Below are 24,689 nucleotides of genomic sequence, written 5' to 3'. Positions count from 1 at the left end.
GAAAACAGTAGGTTATGCTGGTTAGTCAATGTCCAGATTTACGTTTCCATTTAACCCATCTAAACAGCAGGCTACAGTTCCCTTGACGTGCCCTGGGCCACATTCATAACACAGCCGGCACTGCTATCATCCTCTCTTACCACTTCATCAAATCTTTTCCAAACATGACTTTTCTGACCCTCCCTTTTCTTTATTTTCAACAGCTTTTGTGTTATTGAATTAAACTTCGACAATGTCCTTTTTTCCCTCCGTGGATTTTGACGTGAACTTCTTCTGCCCTTCCCAAAAGCATTATTTGGAGATTGGCTGTGAAGGCTATTTGGCACACATACAGTTAAACCCTCAAGTTTAGGCTCATGCAGTAATACCAGATGGCCTACAATAATGAAAGAAAAACCTCAAGGTAGCCTATATAAATTGCACAATAATTATACATTTATGGATTTTCGAAGGTATTGTTTCTCTACATTCAACCTGCCCGCCACGCACCCGTCCCTTGAGTCACACAATATTTAATGACTATAAACCCGTCCTGCCTGCGTCATGAGTCCAGGAGTCCACCCGTATCGTTGGGAGTTCTTGTCTTGATCAAAGAAGAACTGAAAGACCATTCCCACTGACTACTTCCTAACTACTCCCTAACTACTCCCTAACCCTAACCCAAGCCAGGAGAGGACTAAAACTTTTAAAACACAAGGCAACCTGTCCTGTGCCCGACCAAGCAGAGTCCCACTACAGACAGACAGACAGATAGACAGACCAACACAAGCAAATCTAGTACTGTCTCTTTGCCGGGCTCGAAATGTCACTGCAGTTTCAGCCTCACTGCACACAGACATCATTCCTAGTGGCCTGCCGTGACTCCTGAGTGCTTTGTGTCACCGTGAAAGCCATCACCCCCCCCCCCCCCCCCACACACACACACACACACACACACATAGTTCAGTCCTTCGGGGGCACAGGCTATGGCAGGGTGATAACTGTGACAACAGTCATATTCCCAGTGCTGTGGCTCTAAGCTGCTAATTGGAGGAAGTTGATTTGTCCCATGAGAAGAAGTAAAGAGTTGATGAAAGACCTCCTGGAGAAAACAGATAGCCCTATGGGACACATCCGCCACCAAATGGCCCTCTGCGCTAAAGCGGTGTGGTTTATGAAGAGACGACACTAGACAGGCAAACACACAAAAAAGGGTTCACGGATAGGTTCAAATGAATTGAAGCCATCGCACAGGTTCTCTGCTCTTTGCTCCTGTCTCATATCATTGCTCTCCTCTGCTGATGAGGGTGATGAGAGGTTCTCTCAGCGTGAGCCAAGGTTCCTCCCAGCACAACCGATGCTCACCTTTAACCTCTCCTCTGGCGGTCCCGTGTGGCTCGGTTGGTAGAGCATGGCCATTTTGTGATGTCAGGATCGTGGGTTCGATTCCCGACCCGGGTGCTACCAGTACGACAATGTATGCACGCACGACTGTAAGTCGCTTTAGATAAAAGACTCTCTATATATTAGGTGTGTTGTTATTGTACCTGCGTCTCTGTGTCCCCCGCAGAAAGCAGTGTTCACGACGGAAGCAATGGCAACAATGGCAGCGTGTGTGGCAGTGACTCCACCTTCTACAGGCAGAGTGAAGGTACACAACCCCATATAGGTGGTGTCCTGGTCAAAAGTAGTGCACTACACAGGGGATGGGGTGCCATTTGGCATACACCCATGGAAACCAACAAATTAATAAGCATCATTTGTAGCATGTATATCCGTTTCACCAGGCTAGCACATTACATGCCTTGCGAAAGTATTCGGCCCCCTTGAACTTTGCGACCTTTTGCCACATTTCAGGCTTCAAACATAAAGATATAAAACTGTATTTTTTTGTGAAGAATCAACAACAAGTGGGACACAATCATGAAGTGGAACGACATTTGTTGGATATTTCAAACTTTTTTAATAAATCAAAAACTGAAAAATTGGGCGTGCAAAATTATTCAGCCCCCTTAAGTTAATACTTTGTAGCGCCACCTTTTGCTGCGATTACAGCTGTAAGTCGCTTGGGGTATGTCTCTATCAGTTTTGCACATCGAGAGACTGACATTTTTTCCCATTCCTCCTTGCAAAACAGCTCGAGCTCAGTAAGGTTGGATGGAGAGCATTTGTGAACAGCAGATTTCAGTTCTTTCCACAGATTCTCGATTGGATTCAGGTCTGGACTTTGACTTGGCCATTCTAACACCTGGATATGTTTATTTTTGAACCATTCCATTGTAGATTTTGCATTATGTTTTGGATCATTGTCTTGTTGGAAGACAAATCTCTGTCCCAGTCTCATGTCTTTTGCAGACTCCATCAGGTTTTCTTCCAGAATGGTCCTGTATTTGGCTCCATCCATCTTCCCATCAATTTTAACCATCTTCCCTGTCCCTGCTGAAGAAAAGCAGGCCCAAACCATGATGCTGCCACCACCATGTTTGACAGTGGGGATGGTGTGTTCAGGGTGATGAGCTGTGTTGCTTTTACGCTAAACATAAAGTTTTGCATTGTTGCCAAAAAGTTCAATTTTGGTTTCATCTGACCAGAGCACCTTCTTCCACATGTTTGGTGTGTCTCCCAGGTGGCTTGTGGCAAACTTTAAACAACACTTTTTATGGATATCTTTAAGAAATGGCTTTCTTCTTGCCACTCTTCCATAAAGGCCAGATTTGTGCAATATACGACTGATTGTTGTCCTATGGACAGAGTCTCCCACCTCAGCTGTAGATCTCTGCAGTTCATCCAGAGTGATCATGGGCCTCTTGGCTGCATCTCTGATCAGTCTTCTCCTTGTATGAGCTGAAAGTTTAGAGGGACGGCCAGGTCTTGGTAGATTTGCAGTGGTCTGATACTCCTTCCATTTCAATATTATCGCTTGCACAGTGCTCCTTGGGGTGTTTAAAGCTTGGGAAATATTTTTGTATCCAAATCCGGCTTTAAACTTCTTCACAACAGTATCTCGGACCTGCCTGGTGTGTTCCTTGTTCTTCATGATGCTCTCTGCGCTTTTAACGGACCTCTGAGACTATCACAGTGCAGGTGCATTTATACGGAGACTTGATTACACACAGGTGGATTGTATTTATCATCATTAGTCATTTAGGTCAACATTGGATCATTCAGAGATCCTCACTGAACTTCTGGAGAGAGTTTGCTGCACTGAAAGTAAAGGGGCTGAATAATTTTGCACGCCCAATTTTTCAGTTTTTGATTTGTTAAAAAAGTTTGAAATATCCAATAAATGTCGTTCCACTTCATGATTGTGTCCCACTTGTTGTTGATTCTTCACAAAAAAATACAGTTTTATATCTTTATGTTTGAAGCCTGAAATGTGGCAAAAGGTCGCAAAGTTCAAGGGGGCCGAATACTTTCGCAAGGCACTGTATACCCACCGCATGACACAGCATTATCGTAGGGGGTGTTGTACTACACACCCACTGCGTGGTCCTCTTGGTCAAGAGGTCTGTGACCCTCCCAGTCGGCCAGTTGTGTGTGAATCACCACAGCCCTGACATTAGCCTGTAAACAAACCACTTTGCTCTGCACAAGCAGATATATCTGTAATTAAATCTGCTCATGAAGGGCTGCAAGTAAACGTGTGTGTGTGTTTGTTTGCAGGACACAGCATGGCAGAGACCCTCACTGTTGCCCTGCGTGTTGCTGAGGAGGCCATAGAGGAAGCCATCGCCAAGGCAGAGGAGTTTACTGACAGCTTGGTGAGACAATAGTCCTGGTGTGTGTGTTTGTTTCCCTCTCTCTATTTCTCTCTGTCTCACTCTCTCTTTCTCTCTGTTTCGCTCAGATTCAGATCAGCTTTATTAGCATGAATGACAAGGCCACTGTTGCTAAAGCAACGTGAGATAATGACAACAGTAACAGTAAAAAATAAGTCATTTCTCTCTCTCACCATGTCTCTTTTCTATTTTGGTTTTGGTGCTTGTTTTTCTGTATTTCTGACCAGGCTTTGATGTCTCTGTGTTGCAGGAGAAGCAGAATGAGGCTCGCTACCTACGGGACCACAAAGAGGAGCTTATAGAGGAACTTGCCACGACCATCGTACAAAAAGTACGTTTAGAGTCTGGTGTGGAGTTTTCGGTCACATCTAACATTGCCCTCTCTCTCTCGCTCTTGCTCCACTCCTCTCCTTTCCTCTCCCAGATCATCCAGAGGAGGAAGCGTTCAGAAATGCAGACAGAGTATGACTTTGTTTGGCCCCAGAGCCAGGGCCAGCCCCAGGGCAGTGAGATGTCCTCCCCCAGCCAGCCCCCTCACAGCACCCTGGCCCAGGCCAACCAGGCCCACCTCAAGAGTTCCTATTCCCTCTGGGTCAGTCTGGTTAGGAAGCCCTCACTACACTACACTACCTTACACTACGCTACCATGTACTAAGCTATGCTACACTACGCTACCATGCTCAATGCTCCGTTACACTACGATATGCTATGTTTCACTACACTACGCTATGCTATGTTACACTGCTCTACAGTACATTACACTACAGTACAGTACAGTACAGTACAGTACATTCTTAGGGCTGCAATCCCGTGAACGGGATCGATATGACAACAGCCAGTGAAAGTGCAGGGCGCCAAATTCAAAACAACAGAAATCTCATAATTAAAATTCCTCAAACATACATGTATCTTATACCGTTTTAAAGGTACTCTTGTTGTTAATCCCACCACAGTGTCCGATTTCAAATAGGCTTTACAGTGAAAGCACCACAAACGATTGTTAGGTCACCACCAACTCACAGAAAAATTCTGCCATTTTTCCAGCCAAAGAGAAGAGTCACAAAAAGCACATATAGAGATAAAAATAATCACTAACCTTTGATGATCTTCATCAGATGACACTCATATGACTTCATGTTAAACAATACATGTATGTGTTTTGTTTGATAAAGTTCATATTTATATAAAACAATCTCGGTATACATTGGAATGTTAAGTTCACTAGTTCCAAAAACATCCGGTGATATTGCAGAGAGCCACATAATTTTACAGAAATACTCATTATAAATGTCGATAAATACAATTGTTAGACATGTAAATATAGATATACCTCTCCTTAATGCAACCTATGTGTCAGGGCCTGGAACTTCGGGGTATGACTAGGATCCAGAGTTTTTCCCTGGTCAGGGCAGGGAATTCTTGGCCTTAAGTGAGGAGATATGGGGACAGACAGGGTTGAGGTCTGGTAAAGAACAAATGTAATTACTTTAAATGTGCTGGCAGATTTTCCCATGAATGGTCCTCTACTGAGGGCTGTGTAACCTGTAACCTGTTTGTACCTGTGAGCTATAAAGTAGCTTTCCAGGGAAACCTCTACATACGCGAGCACACACACACACACCTGGCAGTGTTTCACAGGGGAAGTCAGCGGGGACCTGGCTGAGATTTGTTATCGTCCCGTGTGTGTGAGGCAGGCGCAGCAGTGTGGAATCAAAGCTACGTTCCCAGCCCGTCTCCTGTCCCAGTCTGTCTGTTACACTCAACCATGATCAAAGTCCTGCAGAAATACACAGAGATTCTCCTCCACGCCCTGGCCCACAGAGGGATGGGTTCCCTTTATAAATGCTCTGCAAACACACACATCCAGGCACACACACACACACACAAAGCGTGCGCAGACACAAACACAGGCGCCCACATACACACATACACACTTACTCACTCACACACACACACACTCTGCCTATGAATGAGCGCAGAGTGAGTGTGTGTGTGTGTGTGTGTGTATGTACGTCCTTAAGGAGAGATTTAGTAGTATTTGGTTGAGATTAGTTATTCATACACTGTTTTTTGTTTGTAATTATAGTTCTCTGATACACAGATTGTAGTTCTCTGGTGCCCCCTGCAGACTCTTTATATGAATTACATCCATTGGACTGGCAGTGCATCCCTTAATGGCACCCTATTCCCTATAGTATACTACTTTGTAGGAAATCGGGTGCCATTTGGGACGTAACCTGAAAGTCAGTCTTACAATGTACCAGGATGCCGGAAGAACACAAACTCCAGTTGCCATTTACATTACAATACCTTCTGAGATTTTTACCAAACTACCAGTTCAGTTGGATCAGTGAAGACCAGGCTGTGGTCAGTGGTATCCACATTGCCACCCAAACAAACCAAGCTAATATTTTGTACCTAAGCTGGAACTGGAGTGAGGGGAAATTCCTCCCCGGAACAAAATGTTGCCACTGTGCCTGTTACATTTTAAGCTTTCCTTGGCTGGTAGGCCCAAAATTCATAATTCTGTGTCACCTTTTCAGCACTTGTTGTTTTTAAAGTGTTGTAGTCTATCATTTACGTGTGTGTGTGTGTGCGCACAGAGGTCGCGGTCTGCGTTCTCCCTGACCAGTGACGATTCTCCAGAGAAGAACACCGAGGCACTAGTAGGGGCGGGGGGAGGTGGAGGGGTACAGGACTACGCCTCTCTGAAGAAAGAGACCGCCAGGGCCTCCTCACTGCCCAGCTGGAAGAGTGTGGACCGCCTGGACAACTCCAGTAAGTAAGACACACACTGAAACATGGATCCCTAATACAGTCGCGCGCACACACATATTAGAGACGCCCAGAGCAAAATCCTCCGTATTGTCGCACAATATAACGCTCTACGCTCAACCCAGAGAGACATGTCCATACTGTCACGTTTTACATGCAAAGACACGTCAGTACTGTCACGTCTCTCTGTACAGTCAAACCTGTTACATGCAACAGGACAATTCCATACCGTTGCACTCCCAGGAAGAATGCTGTGTTTGTCCCCTACATAAAGCTCTAGATATGTTTATCTGTGCCTGTATGTACAGGTGCGTCCTCGGTGCTGCAGAGCCCGGACGGTAACTGGATCGCTCTGCAGAGCTCTCAGCACTCCCGTCCCAGCCTGCTGACCAAGAGAAAGTCTCTGGTGTTCAGCGTCCTGGAGAAAGAGTCCGACGTGGTCTCGGCCTACGACGAGATGGGCCCCGAATCCGACCAGGAGGACGACAAGGGGGGCTGGGGGGCCGCGCTGCGCCAGTTCCAACGGAAACTCTCTGACGAGACGTACTACACGGACTCCCAGCACAACCCTGAGTGGACGTACACCCCGGTCCACCTCCCGGTCACCTCGCCCTCCTCGGGCCAGTACACCAACACCGAGACCCTCAACTCTGACTCAGAGTGTTCCTCTGTACCCCCCACCCGACCCGGCAAACCCCTCCAGAACGTAATGAAGAAGACAGGCCCTAACCAGGACCCGTATCTTCATCCCCAGCAAGCTCAGTACCACCATCATCAGCATCAACACCAGAACCTCCCTTTGTACTCGCTCCACCCGGAGGCTCTGGATGTGAACTTTAACCCCAAGGTGACTGGGGACAGTGGGCAAAGCAACCACGTCAGGAGGTTGCGGAGACGCAGGAAGAGCAAGAGGGAGCTGGCGGGGAACCAGGTCCACGTACAGACACACACACAACCCCTTTATTCGTCATCTGCACAGGTGGGAGGACATTCACTCACAAAGCCTTGAGGAAGGTTTTACTTGCAATGACTGTGATATGTGGTTGTCTTATTGGTTGTGGTTGTCTTGGTTGAATGCACTGACTGGAAATCTCTCTGGCTGACAGTGTCGGCTAAACCACAAAAATGTCAATGTAAAGATATGGCACGTGTAGCAGCTTCGCCAATCTCTTCACATTGGCAGTAGTAGGTACAGAGTTGTTTTAATCACCTTTACTACACCTCATTCTACTTGTTATAAATCTCAACAACAACAACAGAAAAAAAGTCTAGTCCTTTAGTCAACCTTCATGAGACTTGTGAAACATTAGTACACCACTAGGTGGCAGGAAAGGACAATGCTTTTTCATATGGAAGGAGATAAGCATGGTCTCCCTATTGCTCTCTCTTTCATTCTGTCTTTCTCTGCATCTCTGCCCTTAGGAGAACAGTTTCCTGCTGAAGAGTGGCATGAGTGAGGAGATGCCTGGGCCTGACGTGGGGCCCGTGCCCGAGACCTCCTCTGCGGTCATGACCCCCGAGCCCAAGAACCAGGACACTGTGGCCCCTAACTCTGCGGCCCCCAGCTCCCCTAACTGCATGGCCCCTGCCCCTGGCCCCCTGTCCCCCAGCAGCTCTGGGCCCGGCTCGGGAGACACACTGGAGCAGAAGCTCTACTCCAAACTGGGCCAGCTGGTTGGACGAGCCAGCAGCGAGGAAGTAGCAAGCTCGTCCGAGGATGAGCCAATCAAAAGTCCCGTAAAGAGAGACAGAGAAAGTGACAGACAGAAAGAGAAGCTGAGGCAGATTGAGAGAGAGCGAGATCCCCAGAGACAGAGTGAGAGACAGAGCAGTAAAAGTAGGGATAGGACGAAGCGAGAGACGTTTGAGTCAGTGAACGGGCCGGAACTGAAAAAGAGAGAGCGACTAAGGGAAAGTCTGACATTGAGACAGGAGGAGAGAGTGAAGGAGAAGAGGTTGGAGAGAGGAGGAAAGAGTTTGGAAGAGAAAGTAGATGGCAGGGAAAATAAGACAGTGGAGAAGAACAGGCAAAGTAAGAGACTACAGAGGAAAGAGGTGGACAGAGAGACCGAAAGGAAGGGGGAAGAAGTGGAAGACCGAAACGAAAAGACAGGATCCACGCCCTCCTCGCCTGCAATTACCCCATCTATCCAGGAAGGGGTGCTGTGTGACGGACAGGTGAGCAGAGAGAGGCAGAATAGGAGGTCTTTGTTTCATATTTAGCTTTAGCCATAGAGTTGGAAAGAGGGCCAAATCTAAGGATAGGGATATGGATACTTGGATAGGGATGTTTGGCCCAAAGCCTGTTTTAGCATGGGAAAAGATAGGAGATGAGCTCTTTAGTACATCTCTATGGCTTTAGCCTATCATACATGACCTGTATGTCCTGTTTGTGTCGTCACCTAAACACCGCAGGCGGCTACCCTGAGTTATCTTTCCTCTTATCTTAAACTCTCTGTTTCTCCTTTATCTCGTTTCTCTCGGTCACTCCTTTATTTTCCCTCCCTTTCTTCTGGCTGTACCTTCTACTCATCCCGAACCTCTTCCTCCCTCCTCGCCTACCCGTTCTCACCTCTTCTCTCATCCACATCTTTCTGTGCCATCCGTGTCCCACATCTGTCTTTCTCCCGTTTCTCTTGATATCTCCCGTCTCCCTTTCTCCTTTGTCTTTCTGTCCGTCCATCTGTCTGTCCGCGCATGTCTGTCTGTCGCGAGAGACAGAATAGGGTGGAACTACAGCAGAGGCTACAGTTGCTCTCCTCTCTCTTACAGCAGGTGAGATTTACTGTCTCTATAACACAGTCAGTCAGGACATCACACATGCGCACACACACACACACACACACACACACACACACGCACACACGCACACACACACACACCTTGTATGCGACATGACTAACCACAGTCCCAACCTTAACATTCACGTGATGCAACCCCAAAACAATCAAATTAATCAGATTTCTGTGGTGGACAACACACACTAACACACACTCACTGCGTCTATCTGATGATTCACTTCTTACAATTCTTAGACACTGTGTCACCAGTAAGGTATCATCAAGTGAAACATGGTTGTTTTGTCAGGGGCCATCGTGATATTAGTCACGCTCTCTCTCTGATTTACGTCAGTTGTCGTAAAAGCACCCTATGCCCTATATAGTTCACTACTTTTAACCAGTGCGTGTAGGGAATAGTGTACCATTTGGGACGTAGGTTTGCTCTTATCTAGATGTGGTCTATTTTAGGGACTTCTGGACACAATCAGGTATAATTGTTATTCAAAGCCACTAGATGGAGTCATGAGTGAAAAGCTGATGGTGCTGTATTCAATTTATTGTACCCTGATGAAGACAGCTTGGCTGTCGAAACGTTGGTATTACATTTTTGCGTCTGAGCTCCTAGGGTGTGCGGCTCTCTTTTATTTTCATGCTGTATTCAATTTAGACATAAAAGGCCGACTGCATTAGCTTGTACCCTTACGGAAAAACCACATGATTTCATATGTGGAAATCACATTATTTCCCGTGAAATTGTCACGTTTTGCCTAATGTCTCATTTAATTTCACGTGATGTTTCACATGTGGATTTTCCCGTTATCACATAACCTTTCACATGTGGATTTTCCCGTTATCACATAACCTTTCACATGTGGTTTTTCCCGTTATCACATAACCTTTCACATGTGGTTTTTGAACACTTCTCATGTGATGATATTTCACATGAAGTTTCACGTGGATATTTTTCACATGAGATTTCACAGGTGATGCCCTGCAAATTAAAATGTGTCGTTAGGATGTCTCCGGAACATCACGCAGTCGCAGTGTTTTCAACTTACATATTTGACACACTTTGACATACTGTGCTTTCAGGAAGTATTCAACCCCTTTGTTATGGCAAGCCTAAATAAGTTCAGGAGTAAATATTTGCTTAACAAGACACATAATAAGTTTCATGGGCTCACTATGTGTGGAATAATAGTATTGAACGTGTTTTTTGAATGACTGCCTCACCTCCGTACCACACACATACAATTATCTGTAAGGTCACTCAGTCGAGCACTGAAATTCAAACTTGAATTTAAAATTTTCATATCTCACAAAGGGTACCTATTGGTAGATGGATATTTTTTTTTAAAGCAGACATTGAATATCCCTTTGAGCACAGTGAAGTCATTATCAATACACCGTGTCACTAAAACGATACAGGCATCCTTCCTAACACAGTTGCCAGAGAGGAAGAGAACAGCTCAGGGAATCACCGTGAGGCCAATGGTCACTTTAAAACAGTTCGCGTTTAATGATTGATCAACAACATTGAATTTACTCCACAATACGAGCCCGATTGACAGAGTGAAAAGAGGAAATCCTGTACAGATAAAAAAATATTCTAGAACATGCATCCTGTTTGCAACAAGGCACTAAAGTAATACTGCAAAAAATGTGGCAAAGCAATTCACTTTTTGTCCTGATTTGGAGCAAATACAATAAAATACATTACTGAGTACCACGCTCCATATTTTCAAGCATATTGGTGGCTGCATCATGTTATGGGTATGCTTGTAATGGTTATGGACTGGGTAGAAGAAAAACAAAATGGAGCTAAGCACAGTCAAGATTCTAGGAAAACCTAGTTCAGTCTGCTTTCCACCAGACACTGGGAGATAAATAACCTAAAACATAAATCTACACTGGAATTGCTTACCAAGAAGACAGTGAATGTTCCTGAGTGGCCGAGTTACAGTTTTGATTTAAATCTGCTTGAAAATCTATGGAAAGACCTGCTAAAAATGGTTAGCAATGATCAACAACCAATTTCACAGAGCCTGAAGAATTTTGAAAATAATAATGTGCAAATGTTGCACAATCCAGGTGTGGAAAGCACTTATAGACTTACCCAGAAAGACTCACAGCTGTAATCGCTGCCAAGGGTGCTTCTACAAAGCACAGGTAAAAATATATGGCAAATAGAAATCAAACTGGATGGGGTTGAGGGTAGCTGAAGGATGGGATTAAAAACAAACAAAAGATAACTATTGGAAAATACATTTTGTCTGTAAAATGTATATTATATGTATAAGCTGTTATAAGTTGGATGCAGTTTCTAAAAGCGCTTTCTAAACACATATGTCGTAGTAGGAACTGGAGCCGTGTGTTGGAGCCGTGTGATAATGATGTATATTGGTAATGTACTATAGGTGACGGCCAAAACTCCGGCTCCCATTACCCATCGACGTACTCAGTCGGTACCTGAAATCTTTCCCTCTCGCTCTTTGCTCTCTAAGTCACCTCTGAGTGTTCAAAAGGAGGCGCCTCTCATCTCCTCTCGTCTCCCACTCGAGTGCCACCCCCGACCACCCACACTATACACACTTCCTTTCAAGCCCACGTACGTCGCTAGCTAGCTAACGCGTCTTAAAAAGAGAGAGGGAGAGAAAGGGGTGTGGATCAATGCACTTGTTAGTCCCACAGATCAAAGCATCAAGCCAAGGATTATCTCATTATTGAATTACATCGATCTCTCTCCTTCTCCCTCATCCCTCTCACCTTTTCATCCATTCAGATGTACTTGTTTGTACTTTACAGCAGGGGTGTTGTTTGTTAGTCTTGTAGGTTCGAGACTGCACTTTCACTTATCGTGTTTTCTCACATTTTCTACTTTTCTAGTGGTTTGGTAGAGGAAAATGTAAATACAGTCATTGTAACTCTGTTAGGTAACCCTAACATGACCTGGAATCTAGTAATAAAGGTCAACAGCTCCCCTCCTCTTCCACATGAAGCGTCACACTCTTCGTCCTCCACCTGATTGCTCCTTGCAGGTTGACATGAGTCGTGACGATGTGTGTGTGTGTGTGTGTGTGCTGCGCTGCACTGATTGGAGGTGTAAAAGCTCTGTGTGTCATTGAGGACCATGCTGTAAACATCTTACTTGGACCCTGTTACGACTCTCCTCTTGACTGTTCCATATTTGTTTATACCCACTAATGATAGTCATGTTCGTGTCTGTGTGTGTCTGACTTGTATCTTTGTGTGTGTTGTGTGTCTGTTTCTATGTGGCATGTCTTTGTGTGTGTATGTGGTGTGTGTGTGTGTGTCTTGACGTGTGTGTGTGCACGTGTGTGTGTGTTGAGCAGAAGTACTCGGCCGCATCGCTGTGCAGTATCACCACAGAGGTACTGAAGGTGCTCAACGCCACAGAGGAACTGATTGGTGAGGCGGGGGGCGATAGTGTCACCCCCTCTGAGTGCATGAGCGCGTCTGAGTCCTTCCTCAGCAACTTAGAGACCAGGAAGCTGGACCAGAAACTCACCAAGATGGAGGAAAACGTAAGACCCAGTGCCTACATACATCTCGATGTTGGTGGTCACTATCTGGCCATGCTAGAAAGGACCAAATGCAGCGCTTTCTAAACCCTAAACTTAATCCTTATCTTAACCTCCACCATAACCCTAAATAAAAAAAAGAGTAAATAGCATATGTGTACTTGCACATCTGAACTCACTATCTGAGCCACTTTTGTCCATCTTAGCATGACCATATAGTGACTACCACCTGTAAAGACTAAACAAGAAAGGCCCAAGGATAGAGCCCTGTGGGTCCCCAACATTGTTATGCTCAGCACCTGTGCCCATTGACCTTTCCTGTAACACGTGACTTGTCCCTGTAGGTGTACATGGCTGCGGGGGCGGTGTACGGCCTGGAGGGGGCACTGGGGGACCTGGAGAAGGTGGCCCGAGGCATCAGCAGTGGCACCTCAGACAGAGACCTGGCCTTCCTGGAGGACCAGGTGGCCACTGCTGCCGCCCAGGTGCAGCAGTCTGAGCTCCAGGTAGGGGGTCCATTCATATCCAAACGCCCAGTTGTTTCTATGACTGCATTCCATGCTGATTACATTTCAGACGCAGGTCAGATGTGATGCTTGCCCAACTGTGCAGTTGATGACGTGGCAGTGTGTTGGGGATGGAATGCAACCAATGTTTGATGGTCCTGTAAGAATGCAGGTTTTAATGTAGAGACTGGAGAGAATGTGGCAATGTGTAATTGTATTCTAATGGTGTCTTCTAAATTAACCTAATTCATTCATTAATTCAATTAACCTGAGCCTTGATTTACTCTACACTACATCTACAGCAAATGTAGTTTTTATTTTCAGAATCATTTGGAATCTTTCTCCTCCAGGTATCAGACATCGAGGAGAGGATATTATCTCTAAAAACAGCTGGACTGAATGTCACCGCCTGCAATCGTTTCTCCAACTTCTCCAAGCCAAAACCTACGGTATACTGTAGTATATTCCCACCAGACAATTATTACACACAGCTACACCCTCATATTGGCCACTGTATTCACCGTACTGATCTGTCACTCTGCAGCCTCAAACCCTTGACACATCACGCCAACAGAGGAGAAAACTACCTGCCCCTCCGGTCAAAGGTAACGGACAACTTGTTGAAATGATCACAAAGGAAACCTTTTGCTGTTGAACAGTGTTAAATGTTCTATTTAATCCATTTACTCTGTTAAATGGAGTTTATAGGATTGGCTCCCCTTGATGATAGAAAAAAGTACCAGGTCGCAAAAAAGACCCAAACTTTGTCACTTCATAAAATCCTACGTTTTTCAGACTGTGTAATGTCACGCTGTCACAATGAGAAGTTTTTTTCCCCTTTCAGGAGTTTGAAAATACACTCACACCCTCTTTACGCTTTGATGTGCGTGTTGCAATCGATCGCGGCTGACATCACTGTGGCAACACAATGTTGTCTGCTCCACAGAATAACGCACCCTTTTTTCATGTGCGGACATTGGCTTGGCAGAAAGATTTTGTGTTCACACTTAGAAGACTAACATCACATTTGGATCTAAAGGAAGAGGTTGAATGGATGCCAGGCTAAGTGTACCAGGTAGAGAGGGAAGATGTAGAAAGGAAAGAGAGAGGTTCCATTAGGAACGAGAGAAGGAGCACACAGAATAGGAGACGGCTGCGCCATTAACCAATGGGGCACGCTTCTTTTCATGTTAATAATTAATTCATTATTAATCAGGGTTTTCTTTTTTTTTGACACCAACAAGCAGCTTTTCCACATGGTCAATGAAATCACTCTGTTTTAGCCTTACTTTCCAAGTAAAACACAACACAACAGAGGCTAAATCAAAGAAGTCTCATATGGTCATAAATCATTGATTTCAGACAGGGGTCGACGGTGCATCTTTTGAAAGAGACTCATTAGACAATCAATCAATCAAATGTATTTGTAAAGCCATTTTTTACATCAGTAGATGTCACACAGTGCTGTTACAAAAACCCAGCCTAAAACCCCAAAGAGCAAGCAATGCAGATGTAGAATTACAGTGGCTAGGAAAAACTCCCTAGAAAGGCAGGAACCTAGGAAGAAAGCTCGAGAGGAACAAGGCTCTGAGGGCTGGCGATTTCTCTTCTGGATGTATCGGTGGCAATTATAGGAATACAGGGCCATTAACGTTAGATCCCTCAAGATGTTCAAATGTTCATAGATGACCAGCAGGGTCAAATAATAATCACAGTGGTTATAGAGGGTGCAACAGGTCAGCACCTCAGGAGTAAATATCAGTTGGCAAATCAATTTATAACATTTTTGACATGCGTTTCTCTGGATTTTTGTTGTTGTTATTCTGTCTCTCACTGTTCAAATAAACCTACCATTAAAATTATAGACTGATCATTTCTTTGTCAGTGGGCAAACATACAAAATCAGCAGGGGATCAAAAACTTTTTTCCCTCACTGTATATAGTGAAAACAAAAGTCCTAAAAAAAAACAGAACCTTGAGGAACACTTATTTAGATAAGACCCACAGATTTAGATCAGATCTAAACCAGGCAAAAACTTTTCTGCGTAGACCATTTTGGGTGTCCAATCTCTAAAAAACAACAGTGGTCGCCAACGATAAAGGCTTGCGCTCCTTCTTTATTTTCTCTTCTTTTTTGGGGGGGGGGGGGGGGGGTGTGTTGCGCTGAAGGCGGTAGGTGCACTTAATTCAGAAGCCCGGGATATCTGTGGCTAAACCGAGTGCTCCTACTGCGCTGGCCAATAGGATCGCTCAAATCACCGTACCTATAGAGCTTCTACGACCCCAGCCACAGCAAAGTGTTATACTAGCCTATATAACATTTATTAACTTCATCAGTGAGTTCACATTTGTTTTTATATAGCTCAAAACACGGTTCAACACTATTACAAAACATAAAACGCGATTCTCCGTACTTGCGCTGCAATGAATGAGCAGCCAAGTGTATCATTAGCCCTGCATTTTTATTATTATTAGCAGCATGTCGTGTCTACTTTAATATAGAGGAATGTTTCACTTTCTCTGGTCATAGGAACAACATAACTTTTGAGCATGACTGAGGCAGATGCGGTGCGACTCAAGTTTCGCCATCGGGTGGAAGAGGTGTACCCTCTCTGGTCAGTCTCACTGGAGGAATGTTCAAAACAATTGGGAACTCGGAAATCTCCGACTTCCGACTTCAGTGAGTTGGGAACTCAGAAAAAATCAAGATCCCAATTTTTTTTGAATGGTCATCCAACTTGGAATTCCAAGTCGAAAACTTTCCGACCTAAAGATCATTGACGTCTTGATTTGAGCTTTGTTTTTGTTTTTTTGGGGTGGGGGTTCCCAGTTGCCTTGAAAGCACCATGACCATCAGATGGCAGGTACAGTAAAAATAAAAGTAAAATTAAAAATTATTTCAATTTATGTTCCGCAGTGCATTGCAAGTGCTACACCAACTGATCTATTTTGTTATCAAAGATCGAGTTTTGAACTATGATATGGTCTGAGAATAACAATATTGTCAGTCCAGCCAAAAATCTGAGTGGTAGATCTCGGCTAGCTTTTTGACTGTGAAAGTGATCTTGACTCAAAAGGTTGGTGTTAAAAGCCGGACTAAGGTTTAGTAGCACAACGACAGACGCAGAGCCTTGGTCTGACGCCATTACAAAGGAAATTTACCACCTTCACGAGTGTGGTCTCAGTACTATGATGGGGTCTTAAACCATACTGGAGCTTTTTTTTTACACAGTTTAAGTCGGAAGTTTACTTACACCTTCGTCAAATACATTTAAACTCAGTTTTTCACAATTCCTGACATTTAATCCTAGTAAAGATTCCTTGTCTTAAGTCAGTTAGAATCACCACTATTTTAAGAATGTGAAATGTCAGAATAATAGCAGAGAGAATTATGTATTTCTGCTTTTATTTCTTTCATCACATTCCCAGTGGGTCAGAAGTTTACATACACTCAATTAGTATTTGGTAGCATTGCCTTTAAATTGTTTAACTTGGGTCAAACGTTTCTGGTAGCCTTACACAAGCTTCCCACAATAAGTTGGGTGAATTTTGGCCCATTCCTCCTGACCGAGCTGGTGTAACTGAATCAGGTTTGTAGGCCTCCTTGCTCGCTTTTTCAGTTCTGCCCACAAATTTTTTATAGGATTGAAGTCAGGGCTTTGTGATGGCCACTGCAATACCTTGACTTTGTTGTCCTTAAGCCATTTTGCCACAACTTTGGAAGTATGCTTGGGGTCATTGTCCATTTGGAAGACCATTTGCGACCAAGCTTTAACTTCCTGACTGATGTCTTGAGATCTTGCTTCAATATATCCAAATAATTTTCCTCCCTCATGATGCCATCTATTTTGTGAAGTGCACCAGTCCCTCCTGCAGCAAAGCACCCCCACAACATGATGCTGCCACCCCGTGCTTCACGGATGGGATGGTGTTCTTCGGCTTGCAAGCCTCCCCCTTTTCCCTCTGAACATAACGATGGTCATTATGGCCAAACAGTTCTATTTTTGTTTCATCAGACCAGAGGACATTTCTCCAAAAAGTACGATCTTTGTCCCCATGTGCAGTTTTATGGCGGTTTTGGAGCAGTGGCTTCTTCCTTGCTGAGCGGCCTTTCAGGTTATGTCGATATAGGACTCGTTTTGATGTGGATATAGATACTTTTGTACCCGTTTCCTCCAGCATCTTCACAAGGTCCTTTGCTGTTGTTCTGGGAGTGATTTGCAGTTTTCGCCCCAAAGTACATTCATCTCTAGGAGACAGAACGTGTCTCCTTCCTGAGCGGTATGAAGGCTGCGTGGTCCCATGGTGTTTATACTTGCATGCTATTGTTTGTACAGATGAACGTGTACCTTCAGGCGTTTGGAAATTGCTCCCAAGGATGAACCAGACTTGTGGAGGTCTACAAAAAAAAATTATGATGTCTTGGCTGATTTCTTTTGATTTTCTCATGATGTCAAGCAAAGAGGCACTGAGTTTGAAGGTAGGCCTTGAAATACATCCACAGGTACACCTCCAATTGACTCAAATTATGTCAATTAGCCTATCAGAAGCTTCTAAAGCCATGACATCATTTTCTGGAATTTTCCAAGCTGTTTAAAGGCACAGTCAACTTATTGTATGTAAACTTCTGACCCATTGGAATTGTGATACAGTGAATTATAAGTGAAATAATCTGTCTGTATAAAATTGTTGGAAAAATGACTTGTGTCATGCACAAAATAGATGTCATAACCGACTCGCCAAAACTATAAAGGGCTGAAATTAGTTAAAGGGCTGTTTGTTAAAGGGCTGAAATTAGGGATGAAATCCCGTTCACGGGATGATATTACAACAGCCAGTGAAAGTGCAGGGTGCCAAATTCAAAACAACAGAAATCTCATAATTATAATTCCTCAAACATACATGTATCTTATACCATTTTAAAGCTAATCTTGTTGTTAATCCCACCACAGTGTACGATTTCAAATATGCTTTACAGCAAAAGCACCACAAACGATTGTTAGGTCACCACCAAGCCACAGAAAAACACACACATTTTACCAGCCAAAGATTTTCCAGCCAGAGTCACAAAAAGCACAAATAGAGATAAAATGAATCACCAGATGACACTCATAGGACTTCATATTACACAATACATGTATGTTTTGTTTGATAAAGTTCATATTGATATCAAAATCTGAATTTACATTGGCGCATTACGTTTACTAGTTCCAAAAACATCCAGTGATTTTGCATAGCTACATCGATTCAACATAAATACTCATCATAATTGTAGATGACAATACAAGTTATACACATGGAATTATAGATATACCTCTCCTTAATGCAACCGCTGTGTCAGATTTCAAAAAAACTTTACGGAAAAAGCAAACCATGCAATAATCTGAGACGGCGCTCAGAACAATAGTCAAATTAGCCGCCATGTTGGAGTCAACAGAAACCAGAAATGACATGATAAATATTCCCTTACATTTGATGATCTTCATCAGACTGCACTCCCAGGAATCCCAGGTCCACAATAAATGTTTGTTTTGTTTGATAATGTCCGTTATTTTTGTCCAAATACCTCCTTTTGTTAGCGCGTTTGGTATACATATCCAAACGCTCGTTCTGGTCGAGCGTTACTTCGGACAAAAACTTCAAAAAGTTATATTACAGGTCGAAGAAACATTTAAAACTAAGTACAGAATCAATCATTAGGATGTTCTTATCATAAATCTTCAATAAAGTTCCAACCATAGAATTCCTTTGTGTCTTGAGGAGCAAGTGGATATAATGTGGAATGCATGTGACCAGGAAATGGCTGACTGCCAGACTCATGGCTCATTCTGCTCTTATTCAGTCCCACAACACAGTAGAAGCCTCATTCACATTTCTATAGACGGTTCACATCTAGTGGAAGCCCTAGGAAGTGCAACTTCATTATATCTCAATGGGATTTCAATTGGAACTGTGTTGAAAAGCTACCAACCTCAGATTTCTCACTTCCTGTTTGGATTTCTTCTCAGGTTTTTGCCTGTCATATAAGTTCTGTTATACTCACAGACATCATTCAAACAGTTTTAGAAACTTCAGAGTGTTCTCTATCCAATACTAATAATAATATGCATATATTAGCAACTGAGACTGAGGAGCAGGCCGTTTACTCTGGGCACCTTATTCATCCAAGCTACTCAATTACTGCCCCCCAGCCATAAGAAGTTAACAAGAAATTTGTGGAGTGGTTGAAAAACGAGTTTTAATGACTCCTATGTAAACTTCCGACTTCAACTGTACATCATTTGTCTTCAGGAAATAGTGAGTTTCTCAGCAACAGCTTTTTCAACAACTACAAAATTTGAGGAATGGGAGATTCGATATAGGTAGATAGTAAATAAATAAATAAATAAACCACTCAATTGCGGTCAAGGTGTGGCTTTCTCAGGAGAGGCTTTATTACTGCCACTTTAAGTTACTTTGGTTCACATCGTAAGGATAGGGAGCCATTTATTATGTTCAGTAAATAAGTAGGCAGTTGGAAGATTTATAGGCCCTGACTTTTTTTGTAAATGTGTCGACGAAAACTTGGGTGTCTCCATTGATCTGAGGTTCTGGCAGTTCTGTGCAGACTTTGGATAACTACACCTATTCAAAGAGGAGTCTGTAATTTGCTTACTAAAGATCATGATCTTTTCATTGAAGAAAGTTATGAATTCATCATTGCTGAAGTGAAGCGCATCCTCACTTGGGGATGCTGCTTTTTAGTTAGCTTTGCAAAAGTATCAAATATATATTTAGGATTGTTTTTATTCTCTTCAATCAGGTTTGAAAAGTAGGCTGATTGAGCAGCAGTGAGGGCTTTTTGATATTGCACTTTCTAAGATAGTCATAAGACTTCCAATTTGGTGGAGTGACATTTCCGATCCAATTTTCTGGAAGCTTCTTTCCGGGCTCTGATATTTTCTGTATTTCATTTTGTTTTGCTTTTAGTGGTGCGACTGCATCCAGGGTATTACGCAAAGTTACTTTTATATTCTCAGTTAGGTGATTTTACTACTCTGACATCCTTGGGTAGGTGGAGGGAATCTGCAAGGGCATCTAGGAATCTTTGCGTTGTCCGAGAATTTATAGCGCAGCTCTTGATAATCCTTGGCTAGGGTCTAAGCTAATTATTTGATTGCACATGTAATAAAATGGTGGCCCAATAGTCCAGGATTATGAGGAAAAACATTTAGATCCACAAAATCTATTCCACAGGACTAAACTAGATCCAGGGTATGACTGTGGCTATGCCTAAGTCCCGAGACATGTTGGACAAAATCCACTGAGTTGATGATGGCTCCGAAAGCCTTTTGCAGTGGGTCTGTGGAGTTCTGTGAATATTGAAGTCACCAAAAATGTGAATATTATCTGCTATGACTATGAGGCCCAATAGACGTTCAAGGAACTTTGTGAGTAACACTGTACACGGCCCAGAAGGCCTGTAAACAGTAGCTATAAAACATTTATTGAGTAGGCTGCATAGATTTCATGACTAGAAGTTCAAAAGATGAAAATGTAGCCTTTTTTGTTGTCTATCAAACCACCCTGTTGTGGGCGTTGTGGTGTGGTAATTACAGTGAATGAGGCCCAGGGGTCTGATGGAGTAGGTTGGGACAGGGGTTGAATGAGTCGGTCCTGGGCTGGGGGAGGCAGGGAAGGGGGTCTGGAGATATTCATGGGGTGACTGGATGGGGCCGTGCCTGGCTGAGGAGAGCGCTGGGTGGGGTGCACAGGGCAGGTGTGTGGTCTCAGTACTATGATGGGGTCTTAAACCATACTGGAGCTTTTTTTTTACACAGTTTAAGTCGGAAGTTTACTTACACCTTCGTCAAATACATTTAAACTCAGTTTTTCACAATTCCTGACATTTAATCCTAGTAAAGATTCCTTGTCTTAAGTCAGTTAGAATCACCACTATTTTAAGAATGTGAAATGTCAGAATAATAGCAGAGAGAATTATGTATTTCTGCTTTTATTTCTTTCATCACATTCCCAGTGGGTCAGAAGTTTACATACACTCAATTAGTATTTGGTAGCATTGCCTTTAAATTGTTTAACTTGGGTCAAACGTTTCTGGTAGCCTTACACAAGCTTCCCACAATAAGTTGGGTGAATTTTGGCCCATTCCTCCTGACCGAGCTGGTGTAACTGAATCAGGTTTGTAGGCCTCCTTGCTCGCTTTTTCAGTTCTGCCCACAAATTTTTTATAGGATTGAAGTCAGGGCTTTGTGATGGCCACTGCAATACCTTGACTTTGTTGTCCTTAAGCCATTTTGCCACAACTTTGGAAGTATGCTTGGGGTCATTGTCCATTTGGAAGACCATTTGCGACCAAGCTTTAACTTCCTGACTGATGTCTTGAGATCTTGCTTCAATATATCCAAATAATTTTCCTCCCTCATGATGCCATCTATTTTGTGAAGTGCACCAGTCCCTCCTGCAGCAAAGCACCCCCACAACATGATGCTGCCACCCCGTGCTTCACGGATGGGATGGTGTTCTTCGGCTTGCAAGCCTCCCCCTTTTCCCTCTGAACATAACGATGGTCATTATGGCCAAACAGTTCTATTTTTGTTTCATCAGACCAGAGGACATTTCTCCAAAAAGTACGATCTTTGTCCCCATGTGCAGTTTTATGGCGGTTTTGGAGCAGTGGCTTCTTCCTTGCTGAGCGGCCTTTCAGGTTATGTCGATATAGGACTCGTTTTGATGTGGATATAGATACTTTTGTACCCGTTTCCTCCAGCATCTTCACAAGGTCCTTTGCTGTTGTTCTGGGAGTGATTTGCAGTTTTCGCCCCAAAGTACATTCATCTCTAGGAGACAGAACGTGTCTCCTTCCTGAGCGGTATGAAGGCTGCGTGGTCCCATGGTGTTTATACTTGCATGCTATTGTTTGTACAGATGAACGTGTACCTTCAGGCGTTTGGAAATTGCTCCCAAGGATGAACCAGACTTGTGGAGGTCTACAAAAAAAAATTATATATATATATATATATGATATAGGTAGATAGTAAATAAATAAATAAATAAACCACTCAATTGCGGTCAAGGTGTGGCTTTCTCAGGAGAGGCTTTATTACTGCCACTTTAAGTTACTTTGGTTCACATCGTAAGGATAGGGAGCCATTTATTATGTTCAGTAAATAAGTAGGCAGTTGGAAGATTTATAGGCCCTGACTTTTTTTGTAAATGTGTCGACGAAAACTTGGGTGTCTCCATTGATCTGAGGTTCTGGCAGTTCTGTGCAGACTTTGGATAACTACACCTATTCAAAGAGGAGTCTGTAATTTGCTTACTAAAGATCATGATCTTTTCATTGAAGAAAGTTATGAATTCATCATTGCTGAAGTGAAGCGCATCCTCACTTGGGGATGCTGCTTTTTAGTTAGCTTTGCAAAAGTATCAAATATATATTTAGGATTGTTTTTATTCTCTTCAATCAGGTTTGAAAAGTAGGCTGATTGAGCAGCAGTGAGGGCTTTTTGATATTGCACTTTCTAAGATAGTCATAAGACTTCCAATTTGGTGGAGTGACATTTCCGATCCAATTTTCTGGAAGCTTCTTTCCGGGCTCTGATATTTTCTGTATTTCATTTTGTTTTGCTTTTAGTGGTGCGACTGCATCCAGGGTATTACGCAAAGTTACTTTTATATTCTCAGTTAGGTGATTTTACTACTCTGACATCCTTGGGTAGGTGGAGGGAATCTGCAAGGGCATCTAGGAATCTTTGCGTTGTCCGAGAATTTATAGCGCAGCTCTTGATAATCCTTGGCTAGGGTCTAAGCTAATTATTTGATTGCACATGTAATAAAATGGTGGCCCAATAGTCCAGGATTATGAGGAAAAACATTTAGATCCACAAAATCTATTCCACAGGACTAAACTAGATCCAGGGTATGACTGTGGCTATGCCTAAGTCCCGAGACATGTTGGACAAAATCCACTGAGTTGATGATGGCTCCGAAAGCCTTTTGCAGTGGGTCTGTGGAGTTCTGTGAATATTGAAGTCACCAAAAATGTGAATATTATCTGCTATGACTATGAGGCCCAATAGACGTTCAAGGAACTTTGTGAGTAACACTGTACACGGCCCAGAAGGCCTGTAAACAGTAGCTATAAAACATTTATTGAGTAGGCTGCATAGATTTCATGACTAGAAGTTCAAAAGATGAAAATGTAGCCTTTTTTGTTGTCATAAATGTTAGCAACACCTCTGCCTTTGCGTGATGCTCTGGGGATATTGTCACTAGTGTAACCAGGAGGAGAGGCCTCATTTAACCCAGTAAATTCATCAGGCTTGAGCCCTGTTTCAGTCAGGCCAAATCACATCAAGTTTATAATCAGTGATTAGTTCATGAAGGATCTTACATTAAGTAGTCCTATTTTGAGATGTGAGGTATGATCACAATATCTTTCAATAATGACAGGAATGGAGGAGGTCTTTATTCCAGTGGGATTGCTAAGGTGTGTTTAATTTTGTCAGACCCAGATCGAGGCACAGGCACGGTCTCAATGGGGAAAACTGAGCTGACTACACTGACTGTGCTAAGGGCAGACTCCACTAAGCTGGCAGGCTGGCTAACAGCACCCTATCCCATTGTGGAGCTAGAGGAATTAGAGCCCTGTCTATGTTGATAGAAAAGATGAGAGCACCCCTCCAGCTAGGATGGTGTCCGTCACTCCTCAGCAGGCGAGCCTTGGTCCTGTTTGTGGGTGAGTCCCAGACTAGAGCATCATGTAATGATTATTTAACTAAGGGACTAATGTTTTACTGTTTCTCTCTCAGTGATGGGAACTTCTACATTTTATGCCCAATTCTGAATAGATATTACCAGATACACTGAGTATACAAAATATTAGGAACACCTACCAAGTGACAGATTGGCCAAGTGAATCCAGGTGAAAGCTATGATCCCGTATTGATGTCACTTGTTAAATCCATTTCAATCAGTGTAGATGAAGGGGAGAAGACAGGTTTGAGACAATTGAGACATGGATTGTGTATATGTGCTCTGGGCAAGACAAAAGATTTGTGCCTTTCAACTGGGTATGGTAGTTGGTGCCAGGCGCACCGGTTTGAGTGTGTCAAAAACTGCGACGCTGCTGTGTTTTTTACGCTCAACAGTTTCCCGTGTGTATCAAGAATGGTCCACCACCCAAAGAATATCCAGCCAACTTGACACAACTGTGGGAGGCATTGGCGTCCACATGGGGCAGCATCCTTGTGGAACACTTTTGACACCTTGTAGAGTCCATGTACCAACGTATTGAGGCTGTTCTGAGGGCAAAGTGTGGGGGGCAAT

The 24,689-nt window shown here is 43.5% G+C and overlaps 1 protein-coding gene across 1 annotated transcript in view; it reads left to right on the top strand.

Annotated features, from left to right (window-relative positions):
- Positions 1–24,689, top strand: part of LOC139367202 (myosin VIIA and Rab interacting protein b) — a 164,947-nt gene that overhangs the window by 137,124 nt on the left and 3,134 nt on the right. The window contains exons 5-16 of the mRNA XM_071105370.1: positions 1,550–1,630; positions 3,643–3,740; positions 4,009–4,089; positions 4,183–4,350; positions 6,362–6,536; positions 6,842–7,512; positions 7,956–8,711; positions 9,255–9,308; positions 12,667–12,858; positions 13,200–13,361; positions 13,712–13,810; positions 13,906–13,966. Of these exons, the coding sequence (XP_070961471.1) occupies positions 1,550–1,630; positions 3,643–3,740; positions 4,009–4,089; positions 4,183–4,350; positions 6,362–6,536; positions 6,842–7,512; positions 7,956–8,711; positions 9,255–9,308; positions 12,667–12,858; positions 13,200–13,361; positions 13,712–13,810; positions 13,906–13,966 (2,598 nt within the window). The remainder of the gene's footprint in view (positions 1–1,549; positions 1,631–3,642; positions 3,741–4,008; positions 4,090–4,182; positions 4,351–6,361; positions 6,537–6,841; positions 7,513–7,955; positions 8,712–9,254; positions 9,309–12,666; positions 12,859–13,199; positions 13,362–13,711; positions 13,811–13,905; positions 13,967–24,689) is intronic.

This window comes from Oncorhynchus clarkii, chromosome 15, assembly GCF_045791955.1.
Source record: "Oncorhynchus clarkii lewisi isolate Uvic-CL-2024 chromosome 15, UVic_Ocla_1.0, whole genome shotgun sequence".
NCBI lineage: Eukaryota > Metazoa > Chordata > Actinopteri > Salmoniformes > Salmonidae > Oncorhynchus > Oncorhynchus clarkii.
Note: the sequence above shows the minus strand (reverse complement) of the source record. Positions and strands in the feature narration are given on the sequence as shown.